This window comes from Cnephaeus nilssonii (assembly GCF_951640355.1).
Source record: "Cnephaeus nilssonii genome assembly, chromosome: 12".
NCBI classification, from domain to species: Eukaryota; Metazoa; Chordata; class Mammalia; order Chiroptera; family Vespertilionidae; genus Cnephaeus; species Cnephaeus nilssonii.
Genome location: NC_137083.1, coordinates 46,526,246 through 46,550,979, shown reverse-complemented (window position 1 = coordinate 46,550,979; position 24,734 = coordinate 46,526,246). Strand labels below are relative to the sequence as shown.

General features: G+C 42.2%; 1 protein-coding gene across 1 annotated transcript in view; it reads right to left on the bottom strand.

Moving 5' to 3' along the window:
- HECW1 (HECT, C2 and WW domain containing E3 ubiquitin protein ligase 1) overlaps positions 1-24,134 on the bottom strand; it is a gene marked incomplete at both ends in the record, with an annotated part of 142,369 nt that extends 118,235 nt beyond the window's left edge. The window contains one exon of the mRNA XM_079785984.1: positions 24,066-24,134. Coding sequence (XP_079642110.1) covers positions 24,066-24,134 — 69 coding nt within the window. The remainder of the gene's footprint in view (positions 1-24,065) is intronic.
- Between the last annotated feature and the right edge of the window lie 600 nt (positions 24,135-24,734).

Sequence of the window (24,734 nt, the reverse complement as noted above, 5' to 3'; positions counted from 1 at the left end):
GGAAATCCTAGCCAGAGTAATCAGGCAAGAGAAATAAATAAAAGGCATCTAAATTGGGAATGAAAAAGTAAAAGTGTCACTCTTTGCAGATGACATGATTCTGTATGCAGAAACCCCTAATGTCTCCACCAAAAGACTTTTAGAAACAATAAACAAATATAGTAAAGTTGCAGGTTACAAAATCAATGTACAAAAATCCGCTGCTTTCCTATATATTAAAAATGAAACTCCAGGAAAAAAAACACACAATTATTTTTGCAATAGCGACCAAAAGAATAAAATACCTATCTGAAATCAATTGTTAATACTATTAAGCAGTGTTAGGAGCAGATGTGGTCCAGCTGTTGGGAGTGCTATTGGCACATGTCTTCATCTCCTTCAGGTCAGCCTCAGTGGCAGAGAGCTGCCTCATCCAAGGCCATGACCTTCCAATGATGACACATACCCAAAAACATAGATATAGAGGCCCAGCCATTTTGGTTGCATAGAGAACAACCCTAACAACCATTTCAGCTCCAGGGGCATTCCCTACAAAACATCCCAAACAGCCAACCCCAACTCAGAGCTCATTTCCAGGAGAACCCAAATTGCCACATGATATAAAATAGGTCCTCAAGCATTAGGAACATTTGTTATGAATATGATTGATGTGCCTTTTGGAGATAACCTTTACATATTGCCCATATCACTAAGTACAAATTGATCCTAAGATGCATTAAGTACTTAGTATGCATCCGGTACAGTGCTAGTTATCAAGATATAGAGTTTAGCAAAACAATCCTTGCTGTCAAGTAGGTAAGACTGAAAACTAAACATGATTGTACAATTAACCAAAACACCATTTTGGCAGGACTACTGTGATCCCTTCGCAATCCATACTCTCCTGATACTCACATGCTGATAACAGCATCATCGAGGGCCGTCAGCGGGGAAAGAACCCTGGAGTCTGGAGGTGGAAGGTCACCATTCATTTTCTAACAACAATAACAAAAAACCACAACCTGATTTTAAACTAAAGAAACTCATTGTCTCCTGAAAAACTCTGCTTACCCTTCATACAAAAAGGTCGATGGGTAGGTGTCCACAAATTCTGGACTTCCAAGTCATAAAGAATGTGAAACTGAGTTTTAGATCTCTGCTTTTTTATTTTTTTTAATTGAATTTATTGGGACAACATTGGTTAATAAAACTATATAGGTTTCAGACATCATCTGTATATTTCATTTTTTTTTTTAGAATTAATACCAATGCTTTAAAAACGTTTTTATTACATTTATTGAGGTGACATTGGTTAATAGGATCATATAGGTTTTAGGTGTGGATTTCTATGCTATGAGATCTGTATATTGCACTGTGTGCCCACCTCCCAAAGTCAGATAATCCTCCATCATTATATATTAGACCCCCTTCACCCTCTACCCCTCACCCTTTCCCTCTGGCAATCACCACACTGCTATTTGTGTCCACAAGTTTCAGAACTTCTATAGTTTAATTTCAGCTCAATCACAATAACAAAACAAAAAAAAAAACCCAAAAAACTATATTGTGCTTCTATTGCAACGGGATGTGCCCTAAAAGCCAAATGAAATCATGTTTCTTTAAGCAAAGAGCAAACTGCACTCTATGTGGCTATTTCAACAAGCAGAAATAGTATAAAGCTCAATTATTTACTCTTATGAAAGATCTCAGCCTGAAATGTTGTTAAAAAAAAACCCCAACATAACACATTCTTGCATGATTGAATCTATATTACCATTACAAAAATCATAACAGGCACATTAAAATGTTTGCCTGGGTGCTACCTATTATCCTTTAGCTCTGCCTTTGAAAGCTTAATAAAGGCTTCCTTAGATGATAGGCAACTTGAATGGTCTTTCACAAAAAAAAATATTTTTAAAGTACAAAATTTCCATTATCCTCTGCTGGCCAGAGGCAAGTTCCTGAAGAGGTACATAATTGTGCTAGCACATAAAGCAGCCTTAAAATAGTCTTTAGAAGCAATAAGGCCCTGAAACTGCCAAATAACCCAGTTCTTATGTCCCAATTTGATGATCTCTATGACTCACCCATGTTCTCTGTTTTCATTGTCCCATGTCCACATGTTTTCAATTACATAAGCTGTTCTACCAGGCAGTAGAAGCACTCAAAGAGCACTGCCTGTGTTCAGACTTCGCCAGCTACCACTGACTGCTGATATGCCCACTTGCCTTCCTCATCTGTAAACAAGTGGACCGGGTGTGCCCAAAGAAGGCTGGTCCATTGCACACCCTCTATTTCTCTGCTTCAAAAGCTTCTCTCTTTAGAAACATGGTACCTTCCATGGGTAAAATCCCACTCTAGAACCACCAGATGAATACATTTACAGAACTAATGCAAAGATGCTTGGGCAACTTATTAAGGTTATCACTTCTAGCTTCATATATAAATGTTCGACTCCCCATTTTTCACCTATTAAGTTTTATTCACTTAATTATTTATTATTAATTTAAAATTTTATACATTGCCTTATAGCCAAAGATATTTTAGTGATGACATAAATATACATAATCTAGTGGCTCTCAACCAAGGGGTAATTTTGCTCTCCAGAGGCCATTTGGAGGACTCTGGAGAAATTTTTGCTTGTTACAACTGGGGGTGGTCAGGCTTCTATTAGTGGGCAAACACATAGGGCCAATCCTTGTAAGAAAGGATTATCTGGCCCAGAATGTTAATAGTGCTCAGGTATAGAAACTCTAAATCCAATACCATAAAAAAATTGTATAAAAAAAGAAATAAGGACAAAGCAAAAATATTGGAAACAGAATGGTAAAATTCAGTCAGAGGCAAATATTTTTATGTAAACGGACCATAAATGTGGCTCTGAGCTTTCTATCAGCCAAACCAAAGAGGAAAATACCATATGATAAAATAAACAGTGACCATAAAATAAAAACTAACCACCAATGATCCTGGGGAAGTTTCTGCTGGCCCACAAGTCTGTTAAGAATTCTTTGTAAGGCCCAAGTGAAGAGATACAAGGTGATGGAGAGCACCGAAGTTTCCATCATAAAAGTCCCAAACGATCAATTTAAGTGTCTTCACTGTTGCTAGTTGTCACAGAAACCCACAGAGGAAGGGCAGGACAAAAGCCTGTGACAAGAACAAGTCTACAAAGGAGCAAAACTGGTAGACCTGAGTCCACTTCTGCTTTGTTTCCTTTTGCTCTGTTCTGCCCTGGGGGTATAATGCAGAGTACACAGAGTGTTGGATAGATCATAGATCTTTCAGCAAATGTTTCATGTACTCTGTTTCTCACAACCACACCCCATGATATTTGGGCAACAAGGGTTTGAATTTATTGCCTGCAGCAATAAACTAGAACAGATAGATTTTTCAATTAAAGGAATTTTACAGGAGTCAACTGAAAGAGTTCCCAATGGCTGAAGCAAGAAGCTAGACTTCCACAGCAAGAAGACACACAACCATTGCATGTAGAAGCTGTTCATTGAGATATACGAGAAAATAAGAGGAAAAAATAATTATGATTTTACCAGTGACACACTTTCTCAACTGTATTAAGGGGCCTTACAGACTAACCCATAACCCAATCAATCCATATCTTGACATTTAAAGGCCAAGGAAAAATTACTTAAAAAGCATAAAATAAATCCTAGTATGAGAACTAGTAATCTATTTTGAAAAAATGTAAAATATCTATTTTATACCAGGTACCAAAAATATAGCTCATATATTTAAAGATTCAAATGTTAAAAATAAAGCAAAAAAATATGTGCAGATTATTTATGTCAAAATTCATGTCACTCACCATTTACTCTTAGAAAGGAAAAGGCATTTTAATATTACCCTTTTTGCAAAGTAAGAAAATGTTAAGTAAAATATTGATGATTTTAATAAGTAAAATGTAGTTGTTCAACATAAAAAATGCCATAAAACCTAAGAGCCAGATTTTAGTTTTTAATTCTATTCTCCAATAAAAGAAACCAGATCTCCTTGGAGAAATGACGGATCCAGCACGAGACCAGGAAATATATAAGATGAGCCTGGGTGCCTTTTGTAGTGCCAGGAAGTAAGGAAGTGCTCAACAAAACAACAACAAAAACCCCACACAATGATGGGCTATGTCAAACGGACACAGGAGTCAGCTGAAAGAGCTCCCAATGGCCAGAGCTGGAACAATCTGAGAAACAAAATAATGAATTGTTGGATTATAACTTGAAGTATAAACTAAATACTTAGGAGGCCATAGTGACATAAATAAATGAAAGAATAAATTAATAAGTGAAGAAGAGACTAACCTCCTGTGGAGAGAAATTCTAAAGAATTTAGGGAGGCGGAACTTAAATCTCCATTCCTTAAATGTAAGCTGTACATAGTGACTTCCTCCTGAAGAGCACTGTGTGGAAAGGGGGAAAATAACTTTTTACAGTGGAGAGACCTGACAATCACCATCTCAGCCAGATAATCATCCACAATAGCTCTGCCATTGTGGTTCAGTGGTTGAACGCCAACCTGGGAACCCGGAGGTCACAGTTCAATTCCAGGTCAGGGCACAAGCCCAGGTTGTGGGCTCGATCTCCAGTAGGGGACATTAAAGAGGCAGTCGATCAATGATTCTCTCTCATTGATGCTCCTATCTCTCCCCCCCTCTCCCTTCCTTTCTCTGAAGTCAATAAAAGCATATTTTAAAAAGAGAGAAAATCAACAACAGTGACAAGTCACACTGATAGCATGAACCCTTGTTTTGAGGTGATGAAAATGGTGCTTTACCTCTGTGGTTTCCCTCCTGAAAACATGTAACTCTAATCATGAGAAAAGGTCATCAAAACCAAGGAAAGTCTGAAAAACTGTCACAGCCAAGAGAAATCAGAGAAGACATATACAAGTACATTTAATTTGGCATATTGGATGAAATCCTTGTGGAAAAAAGATATTGGATAAAGATTAAATCTGAAAGTATGGACTTTGCTTAATAATATTGTATAAATATTAGATCATTAATTTTAACAAGTTTACTAATTAATTTTAGATGTTAACAGAAGAGGAAACTGGGTATAATACTGTCTCGATATTTTTGTAAATCTCAAACTATTGTAAAATTAAAAATCTATTTTAAAAAATGCTACAATCCTTCAAAAAGTTAAACACAGAATTACAATAGGATCCAGCAATTCCACTCCTAGATTTACATTCCCAAAGAAGTGAAAACAAACATATACATGCTCATAGAAGCATTATTTACAATAGCCAAAAAGTGGTAGAAACAGCCTAAATATTTATTGACTGATAAATGGATAAATACATTTGGATAGGCACAGACAATAAAGTATCATTCAGCCATAAAAAGAAATGAAGTACTAATACATGCTATGACACGGATAAAACTCAAAAGGCCAGACACAAAAGGTCACATATTTAACAACAGATAGCACAAAGATTTATCTAGATTACTTTATCATTAATAGAGCAGTGAAAATTGGTAAGAATATAAATGCCCAACAAGGAGTTTGGTTAAATAAATTGGAAGGTATCTAGATCTAAGAACCAACAAAACTGTGTCAAAATAATCAATAATTATTTGAAGATGTTATCACAATAAATATAAGAAAAATGAATTACAAAGGTTAAAATATATGCATGTTTATTCATAGAGTGATAGAAATAACACTAGGTCTTTTTTTCTAAATTTTCTATAATAAATATAGATATCTATATACAGAGAAAATATTATTTAAAAAGAACAAAAAGTTTAAACAATGTTATATTATTTTGACAGATTTTTTTCACTCAGTGATGAAAAGTTTACCTAAGGCCTTCCTGCTTCTAAACTGGGCAGGGAATTGGATTGAAATTGGTTAAGGACTTCAGGGGAGAACTCTTTGGGTTTCAATGGATGGTAAACCAAGGGCTTGACGAATGGGAGAGCAGGGGTTTCCTTTTAAGAAATAGTACAGGTCACAGTGCACACATGTAGCTATGGGACCATGCCTTCTCAGGTAATTGAGGGTAAATAAACCAATCTTTAGAGTGTCCTTGAACACTTCAAATGACTGAAGCTCTTCATATGTTGCTCTATCTACATTGTGGATTAGCTGGGCTAGATAAGGCAAAGTTACTAATACAGACAGTCCTTATTTATGATGGTTCAATTTACAATTTTTCAAATTTACAATGGTGTGAAAGTAATACACATTCAGTAGAAATCATATTTCAAATTTTGATCTTTTCCTGGGCTAGTGATATGTGGTTGATACTAGACAGCAAGCCACAGCTCCGAGTCAGCCACAAGATCTTGAGGGTAACCAAACTGTACCTACAATCCTATAGTGTTCATGGTATCTGCATTTTTTTGGATATTGTGTTTTGTGTTCCTGCATCCCATCATGTCTACAAAACATCCCTGTATCCTGCTTCTGGTGAGAAGAAGATGAGTAGGGCAATTAATATTGAGATAAAATGCAACATAATTGCCCAGCATGAAGCCAGCAAATTATGATTACAAAAATTATATGATATTCAACACTTTATTATAAAATATGCTTTGTTTAGATGATTTTCCCAACTGTAGGCTAAGTGTTCTAAGCACATTTAAGGTAGGTTAGGCTAAGCTAAGATGTTTGGTAGGTTATATGTATTAAATACTTTTCAAGTTAGGATATTTTCAATTTATAATGGGTATATCAAAATGAAACTCCGTCATAGGTTGAGAAGCATGTGTACCTAATCACAAAGGGATGTGAGGTCTACAATATTTAAATGAATAAGTTGTCCTTTGATTAGAAAGTTGGTGAAATTTGTTTAAAATTAGAAGCATCTTTCTTGAGTTATAAAGTGACAAAACATTAAACTGTCAACCAGATCTAGGCTTTCCCAGGAGCAACCACTTCTAATAGCCAAACACTGAATCTCCCAAACTTGTTTATTGTGTGTGTGTGTGTGTGTGTGTGTGTGTGCGCTTTTAAGTGATAGTTTTTTTTTTAATTTTCTTTATTGATTAAGGTATTACATATAGTTTTTAGGGAGGAGAGGAAGTAACTCCTGAGGTGACCACACATCTCGTTAGCAGCTCTCCCTGTACTTCCCAGCTGAGTGCACTCAAGGAGCTGAAGTGGAGTGGCCATCCCATTCTTCTTCTTTTTATTTTTGTTTTCCAGAGAGGAAGTGAAAGGGAGAGAGAGATAGAAACCTCAATGATGAGAGAGAATCATTGATCGGCTGCCTCCTGCACGCCCCACACTGGAGATGGAGCCCACAACAGCATGTGCCCCAACTGGGAATCGAACCACGACCTCCTGGTTCATAGGTCGACGCTCAACCACTGAGCCATGCCAGCTGGGCCCGATCCACTCCTCACAAGCCCTATTACTAGCAAAAGGGGGAGGATTCACTGGTGAGTGCAGGGAGAAGCACTCCTACAGGATGGCTTTTCCTTCCAGTGCAGCAGCCATAGAGCCAGCTGAAGGCAGGATGGTTTTGGGTAGAAGTGCAGATGGTCCACCAGCACCGTGAAGACTGTTACCAGACTGAAGGAGTCCATTTGCCTGTGTGCATCAAAGCCCGATAAGACAGAACTGGAGTTTGCAGCCAAAAATGTAAGAATTTATTAAGGAGATGACACTATGCCTGGTGTCACAAGTCGTTCATGCTCAAAGACCTGATTCTTGGATGGCCTCCAAGGGATGGATTCTATAGGGGAAAAATAATTAGTTGTGGTGCCTAATGGAGTTTGGATAATGGTCTCTACTTGGTTTCTTCAATCTGGCATTTTATTTTGATGTTTTGCCTTTGACTCAAGCTGGCCTTACCAATTGGTTGGTGCTAGGGTAAGGGGTAATTAATCATTGCATCTAGTCCTGATGTCAGTGATGGAGTTGTTCTGTCCGTTTCTGCAAGGATTTGTTCTGTGGAATGATTCCACTTTCCTGGGTTTTGGAGCTAAAATACAACTGAAACCAAGATATGATGGTTGTTTTTGTTTCAGTAGTCAATAGACCCAGGACCTTGTTCCTAAGACTACTGGTTGTTGACCAGAACCTCATTGTCCTGCAGGCTTAATGATTAAACAAGAGAGAGGAAGGTGGGTGAGTCAGGGCACTCGGTAAGGCTAGTTTGAGTCAAAGGCAAAACATCAAAATAAAATGCCAGATTGAAGAAACCAAGTTTTCTGCATGGTTACAAGACCAGCAGCCTGAGTCGTAAGAAATGGCAGCTGATCCTAGCAAAGATTCTTCATGTTTCAACTCTTTGTGATCAGCACTGGGAACAGGTGGTAGGCTTTGTGAAGCCACATAAGGAGGTATTTGGGTGCTCGAGGAGGGTGTCCGTGCCCGACTTGATAACAAGGGCACCCCAAGGGTCTGTCTCAGAGCTTCCCTCCTGACAGGGTGCCTCTCCTCTCCACTCTGCCAGAAGACCCCTCCTTGGGCTGGCAATTCCCAATGTAATAATGGTTTCAGGGAAGGATCCACTGGATGACAGAACAATTAAAGAAAAAATTATTGGGGAATAAGAATTTCTCCCTATTACTAATTGTGAAAACAAACTGTACCTTTTGATGGAGATCTCTGAAGATTACCTTCTTAACCAAAAGTTCATCATAAATAAAATTAAACGACGTTATAGCCACATCAAATGTGATACAGTTAATGTCTATGATATATAAATATCTCAAAAAACCCAGCCAGCATGGTTCAGTGGTTGAGCGCCAACCTATGAATCAAAAGGTCATGGTTCGATTCCCAGTCAGGGCACATGCCTGGATTGTGGGCTTCATCCCCAGTGTGGGGCATGCAGGAGGCAGCTGATCAATGATTCTCTCTCATCATTGATGATTCTATCTCTCTCTCCCTCTCCCTTCCTCTCTGAAATCAATAAAAAACCATATTTTAAAACATTTTCGTACAGTTTGGAAAGAGAAACACCAAGACTTTACCTGGAGAGAAAATGTTGGAAAATACAGGTACAGAGAATTTGTAGAACCAGAGCTTCACTTTCTTTGTCTCTCTGCTGGGACAAAGATTACATCCGCCTGGGTATCAGTCCCCTCACCCGAGGCTCCGCTAAATCAGGGTACTCTTCCCAGGCAATGCAGCGGGCCCAGAGGCCTCCAGGCTACCTTTCCCTTTGCCTGCCATTCTCAGCTGCAGCTTTCCATCCTCAGTCACAGATGTCTGGGAGAAGTGGAAGGGCAAATGGCAGAGCCTTTTGTGCCAACTGAGCCTGTCCCTTTCCATCCAGAAAACATCTTTCTCAAAAGTCACTCTCAGAGAAGTCACCTGGCCACACTACCTACAAAGAATCAGCCTCCTCTCTAGACAAAGAGCAAGAGCAGAATGACTAAGTCATAGTATTCAGTATTGATCAACTGGTGGTATATGGCATATAGTTATAACTTTCCCGAAGAGCAAAAAAAAAAAACACAGCTTTAATGTGTTTGAAGAAACCTCAATGTATCTTTAGCATTCATTAGTTCTGCTTTTGGGAATCATTTCTTTGGGAATAATGAGAAATGCAGTCAGTGAGTTGTGTACATTGGTATTTGTCAATGAAATATTTCTAATATCCAGTCCATGCAAAAAAAAAAAAAAAAAGGTAAACTTAACTTCAGTGCCCTATAATAGGTGAATGGCTGAAGCTGCCAGGTTGATTGTCAGATAGCCTAGCTGTGTGAGCTGGTCAAGTCACAAAAACACATCAGGTCTCAGTGTTCCCATCCATAAAATGGAGTTAATAATACTTCCCACATAAGCTTAGAAAGATTAAATAAAATTTTATATGTAAAATATGTAGCAAAGTGCCACATAAAGAACCAACACATAATAGATACATACATGTACATGGACTATTATATAAAGATTTTCATATAGCCAACTAAAATAATATAAAAATTGTATGACAAGAAAATAATTGGATACATTGTTGTATTTATGGTATGACTCCAGTATTATACTGTATATATGCTTAGAGGAAATGCATTAAGATGACAATGAATCTTACTTCTGGTCATTATAGGTGGTTGTTATTTTATTCTTTATACATGTTTTTGTTTTCAAATTATCTATCTTATATATCCATTTTCATATACAGCAGGGGTCAGTAAACTTTTTCGTAAAGGGCCAATTAGTAAACATTTTAGGTTGTGCAGGCTGTATGGTCTTTGTCTTAACTACTCAGCTCTGCTGTTGTAGCCTAAAAGCAGACATGCATGGAGAATATGTAAATGATGGTGTGACTATGTTCTAATAAAACTTTATAAAAACAAGAGGCAAACCAACCTTTGTTTGTAGACCCTTGTTATAGAAAATAATATATACACTTTTTTAAAATAAAAGTTTTAAGGTGGTGTAGCAAAAATAAAGAAAAGAGAAATTTTCATAATGGTGGGGTGGGAATATAGAAGATAAAGAAGCTTTGCACAATGCTTTATGGACATAAGAAAACAGGACAATTATGGAAGAAGACAAAAAGTGGAAGAAAGAATCAAGCTGATGAGTTTTTATTGAAAAAAGAGTGAGATCATTTATGGATAATAAAGAACATTATAAAATTGAAAAAAAAAAAGATAGATACAGAGACAGTAAAGCATCAAACAGACTGTCAAATTACAGGGGGAAGGTTAGGGAGAGATGGGGGAGATAAGAGATCAATCAAAGGACTTGTATGCATGCATATAAACATAACCAATGGACGCAAAACTCTGGGGGGTGAGGGCATATATGGGAGTGGGGTGGGGGGGGCAATGGCAAGATATGTACACATATAATACCTTAATAAAAAAAATTGGAAAGAAAAAAAAAATAAAAAAAAAATAAAAAAAAAAAAAATAAAGAAAAAAGAGTGAGAGCCTAGCCAGTGTGGCTCAGTGGTTGGGCATCGACCTATGAACCAGGAGGTCACAGTTCAATTCCCCATCAGGGCACGTGTCTGGGTTTCGGGCTCATTTCCCAGTGGGGGGCATGCAGGAGGCAGCTTATTTTCTCTCATCATTGATATTTCTGCCTCTCTCTCCTTTTTCCTTCCTCTCTCTCTAAAAATCAATAAAAACATTAAAAAAGAGAGAGAGAGAGAGAGCAAGCTATATATGTATACCTTGTCTCTCACTGAATTTTGTCCTGAAAGCTTTGACCCATTTCCCATGGAATAGTGAAGCAGTGGGAGGCTCTCGGGACCACTGATTAGCTAAGTTGGAGAGCAAACTTGGAGCTTATCACCCAAGAGTCATAGAAAATGTCAGTACCCCAGGCCTCATTCAGCACCCCAACAAGGGGCCTGTGACCTCTGCGCAGTGGCACACTGGCACACCAATGCTTCACTCCTCTCGAATCATTCCGAGTAACAGAAAACACTTAATATTGTGTCAAAACCCTCTGCCCACTAGTTCTCATTCTAGACTTGGAGCGAGTCCCTCTGTCACCTTTCATATTTTAGTTATGTGAAGCCATGATCATGGTCCTTTGTTTCCAGCCTAGAAATACTCAAAGCATAGTTTTTCTAGAGCAGAAGTTGCAAATTGGAAGCTACAGTTATGCCTGGTTTGGCCCCCCAAAGTACTGTGAAATCATTAAATTGAATGAGTAAAAAACACCTTAAAATCATAAAATTTCGCTTAAACATCCAGTATAAATAGAAGAACTAGCTAGCAATCTTGGGTCATGTTCCCACATGTCAACAATTGACAAAGATCCAGCAGGAGCTCCTGGTCACAAGTCCCCACCTCCCCATCCCCAACCCTGAAACCCACATCTGCCTGGACCCAGAACGCATCCCAGTTTCCTGTCCTGCCCTAACATGAGCTAGCAAAGGGTGCTGCAAAGCTTTAGGCCAAGTCAGTAATTGAGAGACAGCTTCCCACTTTAGGTTTAACAAGTGTAAGGCCAAGACCCTGGGAGATGGCTGTTCCACCATGTGGAAATGAGGGGGTTAAGTGAGACGTAGCTTAGGTCCCTTTCCCAGCCAGCATTCTATAAATCTATAAATGACAACTAATTTTCAAATCTCACAGAGCTCATTGCCTGGAAAATGCCTGAAGTCACAATGGCAACTTGAAAAAAATAGATTTGAAAAATAAAATATCTGTATCCCTCAAAAGCCATTTGCAAATGCATACCAAGATGTGCTAAATGTAAACACAAAGCCATTCACACTTGTCTCTTAAGTGAAATTTCAAAGGCCAGAGTTCTAAAAATTAAGAAAAACATTATACCACAAAGTTTAATGTTTTTATAAAAGTAGTGCTTCAGTTACATTGTTCAGTGGAAACAAGTGAACACTTGAAAAAGGGAGTGGACCATGGAATGACATTTTCCTATCTTAGATTTGACACTTCTTTCACCCAATTCCTACCCTCCCTCATTACTCCCACACCTACAGATACAACTTGGGTTCACTTTTTTTTTTTGCCAGAACCCCTCAAATTTCTCTATATAGCTGAAATGATTCATTCAATGTTTTCTCCAAGAAACTAAGAATATCCTAAGTTAGCGTCATAAATGCCTTTTAACCCAGAGTAGGATGCAGATCCCTAGAGGGAAGGGTCTGGTCTTCTGTCTTTATGCCTCCTCTCCCCACCCACAGCCCACCCCATTTGAAGGCCTATTCCACAGGAGAGCATCCTGGGGCCCAGTGTCCTGTGTGGTCTCCATCCCAGGCCTGGTCCACCTGCTAACCATGGGCATCAAGGCAGGCCATTCACTTCACCTGGTCCTAGGAGCTTGTATGTCCTGAGCAGATGGCAAGCCTGAGCTACAGAATGCCCTTGATACAACTGTTCACAGAAATCGATGTAGAATATTTAGATTAAGAAAGTGCTCCTTGACCAGACAGTGTGGCTTATTAGTTGAGCATCGTCTTATGAACCAGGAGGTCACTGGCTCGATTCCTGATCAAGGCACATGCCAGGTTGTGAGGTATAGCCCCAGTAGGGGGCGTGCAGGAGGTAGCCGATCAATGACTCTCATCATTGATGCTTCCATCTCCCTCATTCCTCCTCTCTGAAGTCAATTAAAAAATATTAAAAAAAAGAAAAATAAAGGAAATGTGTGGCAAAGCTTCAAGTCATAAGGGAGCATGTTCCTACAGCCATGGGCTCTCAAGATGTCTAAGATCTACTATGATGACAGCATTAGATTTTAATAAAATAAAAATTTTTAAATATTTTATTGATTTTTTAAAGAGAGGAAGGGAGAGGGATAGAGAGTTAGAAACATCAATGAGAGAGAAACATCGGTCAGCTGCCTCCTGCACACCCCCCACTGGGTATGTGCCCACAACCAAGGCACATGCCCTTGACCAGAATCGAACCTGGGACCCTTCAGTCCGCAGGCTGATGCTCTATTCACTGAGCCAAACCAGTTAGGGCTCATAAAATAAATTTAATAGAAAAATATCACGATGGTTTCTAAGTCCCTCACAAGCGTAATATTCTGTTTAATGACTAAACTATGAGTAGCTTCCCAGAAAGCAATATTATAAATTTGAGGACCTCACTCTAAGACAAGGAATGTGGCTGTATTTCCATTCACCATGATAACCCAGTTTCCAACCCAGTGTCTGGTATATAATAGATGCTCCATTAATAATATGAAAAATGAAATAATCACTCTCACAGGGTTTTTATCAATTTGTCTTCTCAATTTAGATGTTTTTCCACAGCAGGTATTTAATTCTGATGTAACTTTTGCACATTTTCATATTAAACTATAAGTAGATTTTGTCTAGATGGAAAACTCCCACATGCAAACAAACATAAATACTTGTCACATAATAGAAGCTCAAGAAATGTCTTCTAAATGAATAAGCAATTGAAAAATTATTTGAAAACTAGAGGCCCAGTGCACGAAATTCGTGCATGGGGGGGGGGGGGTGTCCCTCAGCCCAGCCTGCACCCTCTCCAATCTGGGACCCCACGAGGGATGTCCGACTGCCCGTTTAGGCCCGATCCCAGGACTGCTGGCTCCCAACTGCTCGCCTGCCTGCCTTACTGATTGCCCCTAACCGCTTCTGCCTGCCAGCCTGATCACCCCCTAACCACTCCCCTGCCAGCCTGATTGATGCCTAACTGCTCCCCTGCCAGCCTGTTTGCCCCTAACTGCCCTCCCCTGCAGGCCTGGTCCCCCCCCAACTGCCCTCCCCTGCCAGCCTGTTTGCCCCTTACTGCCCTCCCCTGCAGACCCGGTCCCCCCCAACTGCTCTCCCCTGCAGGCCTGGGTCTCCCCCAACTGCCCTTCCCTGTAGGCCTGGTCGCCCCCAACTTCCCTCCTCTGCCGGCCTGGTCCCCCCCAACTGCCCTCCCCTGCAGGCTTGATCGCCCCCAACTGCCCTCCTTTCCAGGCCTGGTCCCTCTCAACTGCCCTTCCCTGCTGGCCTGATTGCCCACAACTGCCCTCCCTTGCAGGCCTGGTCCCTCCCAACTGCCCTCCCCTGCTGGCCATCTTGTGGCAGCCATCTTGTGTCCACATAGGGCAACCATCTTTGACCACATGGGGGCAGCCATCTTGTGTGTTGGAGTGATGGTCAATTTGTATATTACTCTTTTATTAGATAGGATAGTAAACCAGAATTTTAAAAATACGTATATATACATATGTATTTATATATCGTATATTTATAAATATATATCTATAATAATAAAAAGGTAGTATGCTAATTAGACAAACTGTCCTTCCGGGCATCATTCTGGATGTCCTTCCGGGCAAAGCTGAGGCCGGAGCCAAGCAGCCCAGGTCCCGGGCACCGGAGGGAAGCCAGTGCTGGCAGCCGGGGGAAGGAAGGCCTACTCTTGCATGAATTTTCATGCATTGAGCCTCTAGTTTCTATATATTTGCATTATTCATGGCAGGGCAGGAAAGCAGGGCGAAGACAGGCTCCATGTCTAACTGTGTGTTTTCAGGAAAGAAAGCCTCTCCAGTCCCCTTAATGAGAAGTTTTCTCACTAAGAATATATTACAAGGATATTAGAAATTTAAGATATCATTTAACTATAAACTGCCTTCTGTCTTTAAATAGTTACTGAATTCTATTACTGAGCCCTGTTCTTTTTTTTTTTTAAATATATTTTATTGATTTTTTACAGAGAGGAAGGGAGAGGGATAGAGAGCTAGAAACATCGATGAGAGAGAAACATCGATCAGCTGCCTCCTGCACACCCCCAACTGGGGATGTGCCCGCAACCAATGTACGTGCCCTTGACCGGAATCGAACCCGGGACCCTTCAGTCTGCAGGCCGACGCTCTATCCACTGAGCCAAACCGGTTTTGGCATTTTAAAAAAATATATATTTTATTGATTTTTTACAGAGAGGAAGGGAGAGGGATAGAAAGCTAGAAACATCGATGAGAGAGAAACATCGACCAGCTGCCTCCTGCACACCCCCTACTGGGGATGTGCCCGCAACCAAGGTACATGCCCTTGACCAGAATCAAACCTGGGACCCTTGAGTCCGCAGGCCGACGCTCTATCCACTGAGCCAAACCGGTTTTGGCCTGAGCCCTGTTCTTAGCACTCAGTAGAATCCTCTAACAAGGCACGTAGAAATTCTGTTCTTGGTGGCGCTTGCCTCTCCCAACTTTCTACCCATCCTTATGACATGCATTTCATGGAGGCATACATTGTGCATAAAGCCAATCTAGAAGCAATAAAATGCAGACCTTCTCAACTCTTGGGTTTTTCCTTCGGTCACTTATTCACTTAAGAGAAATATCTGCAGTGGCAGATAATGGGACAATTGTCTTCAGGATACTAAGATAAATGTGACACAGCCCTTAACCTTGGGGAGCCAGCTCATCATATAAAGGGGGGTTGAAAGGCAGAACAGTTAGTAAGGACATGCAATGATACCTATCACAGGGAACTCAGTGGGGGGAAGAATCATATCTTTTTATTGGGAAACTGAGTGATGGCTTCTGCTTGGAGGTGAGATTTAAGCTAGATCTTTAAAATGAAGAAATTTACAGATGGGTAGGGGACTGAAGAGTAGGATACAGAATAAGAAAAAAATACACAATTGTAAGCCAGCACACAGAGCGTGTTTGGGAAAAAAAGATTCACTTGACTATAGCAGAGGTCACTGGAGCATTCTGGGGACATGTCTGTCTACAGCCGCACAGGCCTGCCAGGCCAGCCTGGGTAGATGGTTCTTCATTGTGTAGACTGTGGCAGCTTCCAAGGGTTTTGAACTCAGGAATGACATGCTCACATTCAAGATGACAAAGTCAATGTGGCCCAGAGGAGGTAGTGACAGGAGGGCAGACAACAATTTTATCACGTTCTGGCAACAACAACAAGTAAGTGATTCAATTTAACAATAATTGAGTGACCGCGGGTTGGCTTTAGTTCAATCGGTTACTTCGTCATGGCAAACACTAATAATTGAGTGACCAAATGCTACTTGCTGGGTGCTGAAAAGGGATCCAGGACAAACTCCAACTTTAAGTGTTAGAAAACGCAGCCAGGATAAATAACAGAATTGGTTTTAACTAAATGCTCAAGCAGAATAACAGAATCGGTACTAACTAAAGACTCTCAACCCCCACCACAAGAAGTAGGAAAAATGATTTATGGAAAAGAAAAAGAGTATTCTTAGAGGATCCAGAGACCTAAAAATACCATCCACACTCTAACCCAGCAGATTCTAAAGGAATTTGATCTCATAAAGAGTGTGTCTATTATGTCCCAGGCACTGAGCAAATAAACAGGTCCCTGCTCTAGTGTGTTTATAAGTTAGAAGGGGAGACAGAAAACAGACACATAAGCAAGAACATATATCAGGTGGTGCTAAGTGGTGTGAAGACAAAAGAAATTAGGTAAAAGGAAAAGAGCACAGTGTATATGGGGTATCAGGGAAAGCCTTTATGAAGGTGTGATATCTCATTAACCAAGGGAGAAACTTGCCTGTAGTGAGGAGACATCCCCCAGATCAAGGGAACAGCATGTGAGATGAGAGTGCACTTGGCATCTTCTAGGAAGAGGAAGGCGATTGAGGACTGGGAGCCGGTGAGCAGGGAAAGGAGAATGATGAGGCAGGAGCCGGAGGCCCGGTTATGCGGAACCTTGTAGCCAAATGAGGAGTTTGGATTTCATTCTGAGCAGGGTGGAAACACTGAAGGATTGTGGGCAAAGACATAATAGGTAATGTGACTATGGTACATTGTATTTATGCTACATGCCAACACTTAAGATATACCTGACACATAGCAGATACTTAGTATTTGTTGAATGAATTAATGATCTTTTGGACTGTTGTATAGAGAATAGATTGCAGATGGGCAAGAAATACAAGACACTAGCTAAAAATCAAGTGCAAAATCATGGTGACTTATTATTTATCTGTGGTCGTGCTCGATGGAGGGGGCGAGAGGAAGGGAGAACAATTTTCTGAAAGCTAGATTTGGGTGAGAGAGAAATCAGGGGACACAAAAGCATTTGGCTGAGCAACTGGTTTGGGGAGTAAAAATTGGGGGAGAGAGGGTTTCCACATATAAATTTAAGATGACGTGGCATTCGAGGGAAGGTGCTGGCAGTGGCATATTTACGTCTGCTGTTCTGGGAATGAGTCAAGATTGGTGAAATCAACTTGGGATCATCAGCATGAATGCAGTATTATACCAAAGGCAGGGATGTAGATAAGAGGAGAAGAGATCTGAAAGCCAAGCCCTACAGAATTCCATCATGTAGAGATCAAAATTCAGTAGAGGTTAGCAGGGATAAACATGCAGGCGCCATCAGCAGAGCCTGAGGAAGAGGATGGAGGGAGGCGGCAGGAAGACCAGGAGAATCTGGGGTCCTAGAAGCCAGGAGCTTGAGAAAGAGGAAGTGGGTGCACAAGGTGAAGTGCTGCTGAGGATAGAGACTGACCTTGTATTTGACAAGGAAGAGGCCACTGGTGACCTTCCAGGTACAGTGGAGGGACAGGTGGGGACAGGAACCTAAGCAGGGTGCTCTCAGAGAGCCGGAAGGAGAGATGAGGCAGGAGCACAAAGAGACCTTAAAAAATGAACTGATGCTTTTTTTGGTCTCAGGCTGTATGGCAAACATTCCCCCCCCCCCCCCGCCCCATAATTTACATTTATGTTAAATGTATTGTTTGTCTAAATCAAACATTACCTGATAAAATGTGTCTTTACAGGCTGAGATGGAGAGTGGAGAAAGCCAGTGTAAACAACTTTTCGAGGTATGTTTTATAAAAGGAGACAAAACATCAGTGCGGTGGGGGTGTAGGGTCAGGGGGTCTATAAAGTGTAATATATTACAGTGCATTTGTGTGCCAACAGTTTCCCTCCTGTCATCCCCTTTACACACAGGTCCTGTAGGCACAGGACGCGACACTGAGGAGATGGAGGGGGAAATGGCATGGACAACCCTCTAAATTATTTTTTTTCTCAATTTCAAAAGGATTATTTTCACAAAAATAACTTGTGCTCAAAAAAGAGGGGGGAAACTTGTTACTTAGGTAGTTTTAAGTTTTAATAGTAAAAGGAATTATGACTAATTGTAAAGAAAAAGACAAGTCCTTTGAATGATTAAAATCTATTGATGTATCCTGTAGTTTTTTCATCTGGTCAGTGTACTTATTATAGGAAGGAAAATGATGACTGACTGATGGGTTCCATTAGCAAGATCTACAGTGCGTAATTCTAGTCTTCCCATCTTTTTTTTTTTCACCTTCTTAACCTGAATCCATGAATTTCAATAATGTGCAGGACTGAGATTTCTCTTTCTCAAATTGCTGTGACTTATACCCGGAAAGCAAAAGCAAGGCACATTTGTGCAAGTTAGATGGGTGTCAATTTAAGGGCAACGTGCTTAAATTACAATCCCTGGCCATGAATGTGAATTTTGGTCTTTTTTTTTTTTCCTCTTTCACACACACAATATTTCCCTGACATCTGTGCAATACAAATAGATCTAGAAAGTGTGAAAAGAAAAATCTGTTCCACTAAAAACATAAAAGGGACCCCAAATGAAGTCTACATGACAGCATCTCCATCATGGGCACAGATGGCTTCTCTTTCCAGCTCTTCCCACCTCCCCCAACTCCAAAACCAGCTTTAAGTTCCATCCACCGAATTCTACCCAAAATACTGCAATGCAATAAATGCCTGATAGTATGAGAAGAGCCTGTCTATACACTATATCCTTATTTTTCATCCTCTGTGTGCATCAAGCTTTGAGACAATAAAGTGAGGGTTACTAATTAATAATGTGAACAGCACACATCACTTGTTGCTATGGAAATCCAGATATTTTTTCCAGTGGTCCAATAAACAGTAACATCCTGCACCTACCACTTATTTCCCTACAGTGACTGTGTCACAGAAGATAACAACCACTTACCAATACCCACACATCCAAATATTATAGTATGATATATATATATATATATATATATATATATATGTACATATATGTATGTATATATATACCATCTATATGTTTCTTTGTTTCCTAAAGTATTGAAATAGATTTTAAGACACAAATACCTTGTTTTTTACTTGAATTACTTATATTGTCCATTCTAACAAAATTGATCTGATAACTGCTCTGATAATTTCATGTATTCCATGAGAAATACAAAAACAGATGAACCAGTCTGCCTCTAATCCTCATATTCAAACTTGAGAAGCAATACTCATGAAGGGTATAGAAAAGGTTGAGACAAGTAGGAAGATTATGAGGCTCCGACTACTGCATTTGGAGGGACATGGTGAAGGTGAGGGAGGTGGGCAATGGTACTAGTGGCATATATTTTGTGAAATGTGACAGGAGGTCCATGGAGCTAATGAGGGAGGGAGGGAAAAGCAAAAAGAGGAAGCAGCAATAAATGGAAAGAGACATGGTTGGATGAATCTCAGGGAACACTTTTGGCTGCAAGTTATTCAGCCATGAAACACACACATGGTGAAAATAAAACTGCTTTACTACAGGTATTGGAACCTTGACTATCAAACCCTAAAGTTCTAAACCTTTTATATAGGACTTGAGGACTGTATACTTCTTGGAACAGGAAATGCCACAAACCTTTTCCTTCAATACAGTAAATCTAGTTTTACAAATAAGAAAAAATTACTACATTTGTGGAGAATAGCATTGACAGAGGACCCAAAGTGATTATTAGATAACCCAGGGCCTGACACAGAGAGCCTTAAGTAGTTCTACTATATATACATATATATAGTCAAGTTAAATTATCACTGATATCCCCCCCCCTAATTAGCTCAATTGAATAAACCAACAAAAATAATCACAGAATCATGGTGGCAGAAGTGACCTTTGGGATTACCTGGTTCAGCTCCCTACTTTTAAAGAAGAAGAAATTAAACCTGAGGGAGGAAAAGGGACTTGAAAAAAGCCACACCAAACCTTTCACACTGTTTCCTCTAAAAGGCCATAGACATCAAACATGCCCAGGGCTGCTTTACAGAAAGGGCATATGAGCACTGTACTTCCTGGTTTCCTAACGGTCACCTGTTCTGTCTTGTAAGATGGAGAGGAAGAAGGTGATGGGAGAGAAGCAGGGGTTGCTTTATCAATAAGTAACACCTGTTAGCACAGAAATTTGCCTGTTGGGCAACTCTGTTGGGGTGAGCGGGCCAGGAATGATGGCCGAATCAATGGATTGTTTCAGAAGCACTTGGGGAGGAGGAGGGCAGGAGGGCTCTCACGCTTTCCGTTTAAGTGCCACTTAAGAGACAGAGGGCTTGGACAGAACAAGTTTCCTTCAAAGGCTACAGCAAGACAGAACAAAGCAGTATCAGACTGATTTTGTCAGAATGGACAATATAAGTCATCCACGTAAAAAACAAAAGACCCAAACCTGAAGCATTTGAACTTGCTGTCTACCTCATTTCTACTGTGGGTGTGGTGTAGCCTCTCTTAGAAGCAGTATAGTGGAAAGCCTGGATTGGAGTCCCAGCTTGCTGGTTCTCCTCAGCATCTTAAATAACCTCGTTGGTTTGCTCATCTGATTCACAAAGGGAAGAATTCCCACCTATTTCCTGCTTAAACAAGTAGATGATATTTTTATGACCTGAAATCCACTCAGTCAACAACCCTAAGAGCAGACCATGGACTGGGCAAAGTTCAAGGTGCTGAAGAGATGAGAGATAAATTTAACAATGTCCTTGTCCTCAAGATACACTGTTTGTAAGACAAGGATGCTGTGGGCCATTCACAACTAATGTAATTGCAATATGGTAAGTGCTGCCTTAGTGGGACGGACAAAAGGCTTATGGGAAAATTGGAGGGGGATAGATTCATTATGCTGACAGGCACTATTATTTCAGGAAGTTATTTTGATTGTAACTTTTTAAAAAAGTAGCACACTACTGTGGAAAGTTGTGTGCATAAGCATAAAACAATGATCAAATATCTCAACTATCCCTAAATTGTACAAATTAGTATAAGCATATGAAGAAAACACTTTGCTTGCCTATAGAATAATTGTTGGCTCACTCGATTTTATAACAAGCCAAACAGCTAACAAGTTTTATGAGCAACACCAAATTCTATCAGAGAAAGTAAGTTATGCTATTGCCAATTTGTTCAAAACAAAAATCATTGGAAATAAGCTACAGTCTCAATTATCCACCAATGACAGGGCTGGAATAAATAACTAATCCACAAATAAAGAGAAAACATGTTATCCTATAAATTCAACATTCTTCTCTCTCCTTCAACTGCACAAAATATTTTTGCTATAGTGAATTTTAAAAAAATGACCCATTTTAGTTGTTGCCTAATTTTAGTTTATGAGAAAAATGCAGATACTGTGGTTAAAAACAACACCCTGCAGGTATAAAAGCAAGCCATAAATCCAGGAATCAATCCCTGCTTTGCTTACACAGTTTGGGCTATAACCCTTTGCTTTGCTAACCTGGGTAACTTCTCTTGCTCTTCTACCGTTATCACACACACAGTGTTGGAACTGGGAGGAACCACAGCTAGCCCGGCTTCCTCACTTTACCGATAAGGAAGGGGCTGAGGAGGCTTATCTCTCCATGGTCACATCTGGTCTGGTAGCATTTCCTAGATTAACAGTCAGATCTGACGCAAACATCAGAGAAGGTAAAGCCTGAAGTCATCTTCTAAAACACCCACCTTTAAAAGGGATCAAATGTCGCTAGGCAAAGAGATCACAGCAGCTGCAGTCCCTCTATGCTGATGCATTTACAGACTGTTCTGGCTGGGGATGGGATCTCCCCACCACGCCAATAACGTACACAATCCGAACAAACTTAAGTAATTTGCCTCTGTGAAATAACTACCCCAGACAAAAACAGAACTGTCCTTTCACAAAGCTGCCAACTGCACTAGACTGGGGTTCCAGAATTAGTCAGAACATGCTTTATTACATTAAACACTCGGAAGTTCTGCAGGTCCAGGAATTAATAGCGTGCTACATTTCTTCGGTGCCACATTCCAGAGGAGGCAGCAGAGAGAAAGAAGGAATTCTACCACACACTCTTTCTACCAGGGAATTCTACCACACACTCTTTCTCTACCAATCAGACACACACGTCATACCGGGGTGGGCATGTGGACTCTAATCCCTTCTTAGTGCACAACACACATTTCCAAAACGAATCCGTGATCTAGAACGAATTGCTGCAATAGCCAAAGCCGAGCGAGTCCACCGATGAGAAACGCAGATATGGCTACCTGCTTTGTGCGGTCTTTGGACAATGACACTTCTTGGGTCTTTAACGGCTGGCCTTTTCCCGTGGATTTCCGGGCATAAAAACATCTGCCCTCCTACATCGCACTTAAATACTAGGAAGAGAGAAAAGATGCTTCCCTTAGCCTTTGACCTATGCTGATCTTCCTACATCCATTTCTGCGGAAGACGGCCTTGTTATCTTTCCAAAGAGAGAAAAAAATAAAAACAAGGGGAGAATTGCACCACTGCGGATCCCAAGAAAAGTAAGCACACACACACACAAATAACTACAGCAACGTCAGGTAATATCTTCCGCAACCAGGAAAAGCACCCAGGGCGAGCTGGTGTCTGCCCGGTGCAGACCGAGGCAGGCTGTGCCTGGAACCACAGGGAGCCCCACGACATCTCCGCAGCCTGAGTCCCTGCCAGCTCCCGCCGCGCGCTGAAACCCGGCAGGGAAGTTATGGTGTCCGGCCTCTGTGTGTGCCAAACAGACCGCCAGCCCACGCACCCGCGCCCCGCAAAGAGGCCAAGGGGCCGGCACATCCAAGGCAAGCGGAAGGCACTTGATGAGGGTGGGGTGGGGGACCACACTGTGGGAGCCCCCCGAAGCGGGCTGCATTGTCACAGACCGGGATGCGGGGATAAAAAAAGAAGCGCACCTTCAGCTACAAATGGATGGGCCAGGCACATTTCCCCCAGCGGCTCCTCTCTGCCCGTGCGCAGGTCGCAATACCGCAGGTGACTGGACCGGCTGCCCCGGTTAAAACTCAGGTCGCGGGATCCGCTGAGCCGCGCAGCCGGCCGGGGACCGGGAGGCGCTGGAGGAGCACCCGCCCCGCGCGTCTCCGCGCCCGCCACCACCCACAGGAGCAGGGGCCGGGTCTGCCCCCTGCCCCCTGGGCGAGCATTCTCGAGTCCGTACGGGGGCCGCGGGCGCTCGCTCAGTTATCCCTGGGCATTGCAAGGGGCACAATTACCTAACGGGAGCCCAGGGCGAAGCCGCCATCCAGAGCTTTGGCTGGGGTGGGTGTGGGCTGAGAAGGGGATTACGTAGGTCTCTCCGCCCCCTCACCGACACCTCTTTCTCACTGGGAGGGCCGGGGCGGGGGAGACGCTGCGAACCCGCTGGGGGGTTTCTTTGTTTCTCTCGGAGCCTCACCTCCCAGGAGGGCCGGGTGTGCCGGTGGCGCCCGAGCTCGGGTCCACGCCCGCGAACGCCTGCCGGGCCCCGGCGGCGGCGCGCCCCAGGCTGACAATTGAACCGCCCCGGAGAAGCGAGAAGGTGGGGAGGAGGGTGGATCCCGGGTGCTGGGGAAGGAGGGCGCTGCCGGGGCCTCGCCTGCAGCGGCGAAGCCGCCCAGCGAAGGGCAGAGGAAGGGGCGGCAAGCAGAGCCCCTGAAAAGCGCCCGCTTACCTTGGCAGCCCCGGCCCGGGCACAAATCATGCTCCCGTCAGCGCGCAGATGAGAGCCGGGGGGGCACATGTGCCCTGCAGGGCTCGCCGGGCCTCGGGGACCTGCGGGACGGACCGGGCGCCCACCCGCTCTCGCCGCGCTGCGGCTGCCCGGGACCAGCGGCGGCCAGCGCTCCGCGGAGCGGCCCGGGCTCGGCGGGTGAGTGCGGCAGGGGCGGGCCGGCGGGGTCAGAGACGCACCGGGTTCGGCTCCGACAGCGGCGCCTGATGCACCGTAACGCAGCACGCTTCATCGATTCATCCTCCCGCCCGCACCCCGCCCGCCTCGCCTGCTCCTCGGTGGGTACCGGATTCCAGCAGCAGCCACTAGCAGCGCTGGCTCTCTTTAGCGCTGCCCCGCCCTACGGCCTCAGCGCCAGCACCACCCCCCTCCCCCCTCCTACCCCCCCTCCCATAGGTATATATATATATGGTGTTCCCCCAAAATGTATACACACTTTACAGCTGATAGCTCAGTTTTGAAAATAAAATGTACTTTAATAAACACTGCCTTTATAATTATTCAAAGTATGTGTATATATTCTTGTTACCCGGGGCCCTATCCTTCCAACACCCAGAACGGACACTGGGCATATCCAGCACCAGCTCAGAGCCCATTGGCTCTTCTGTG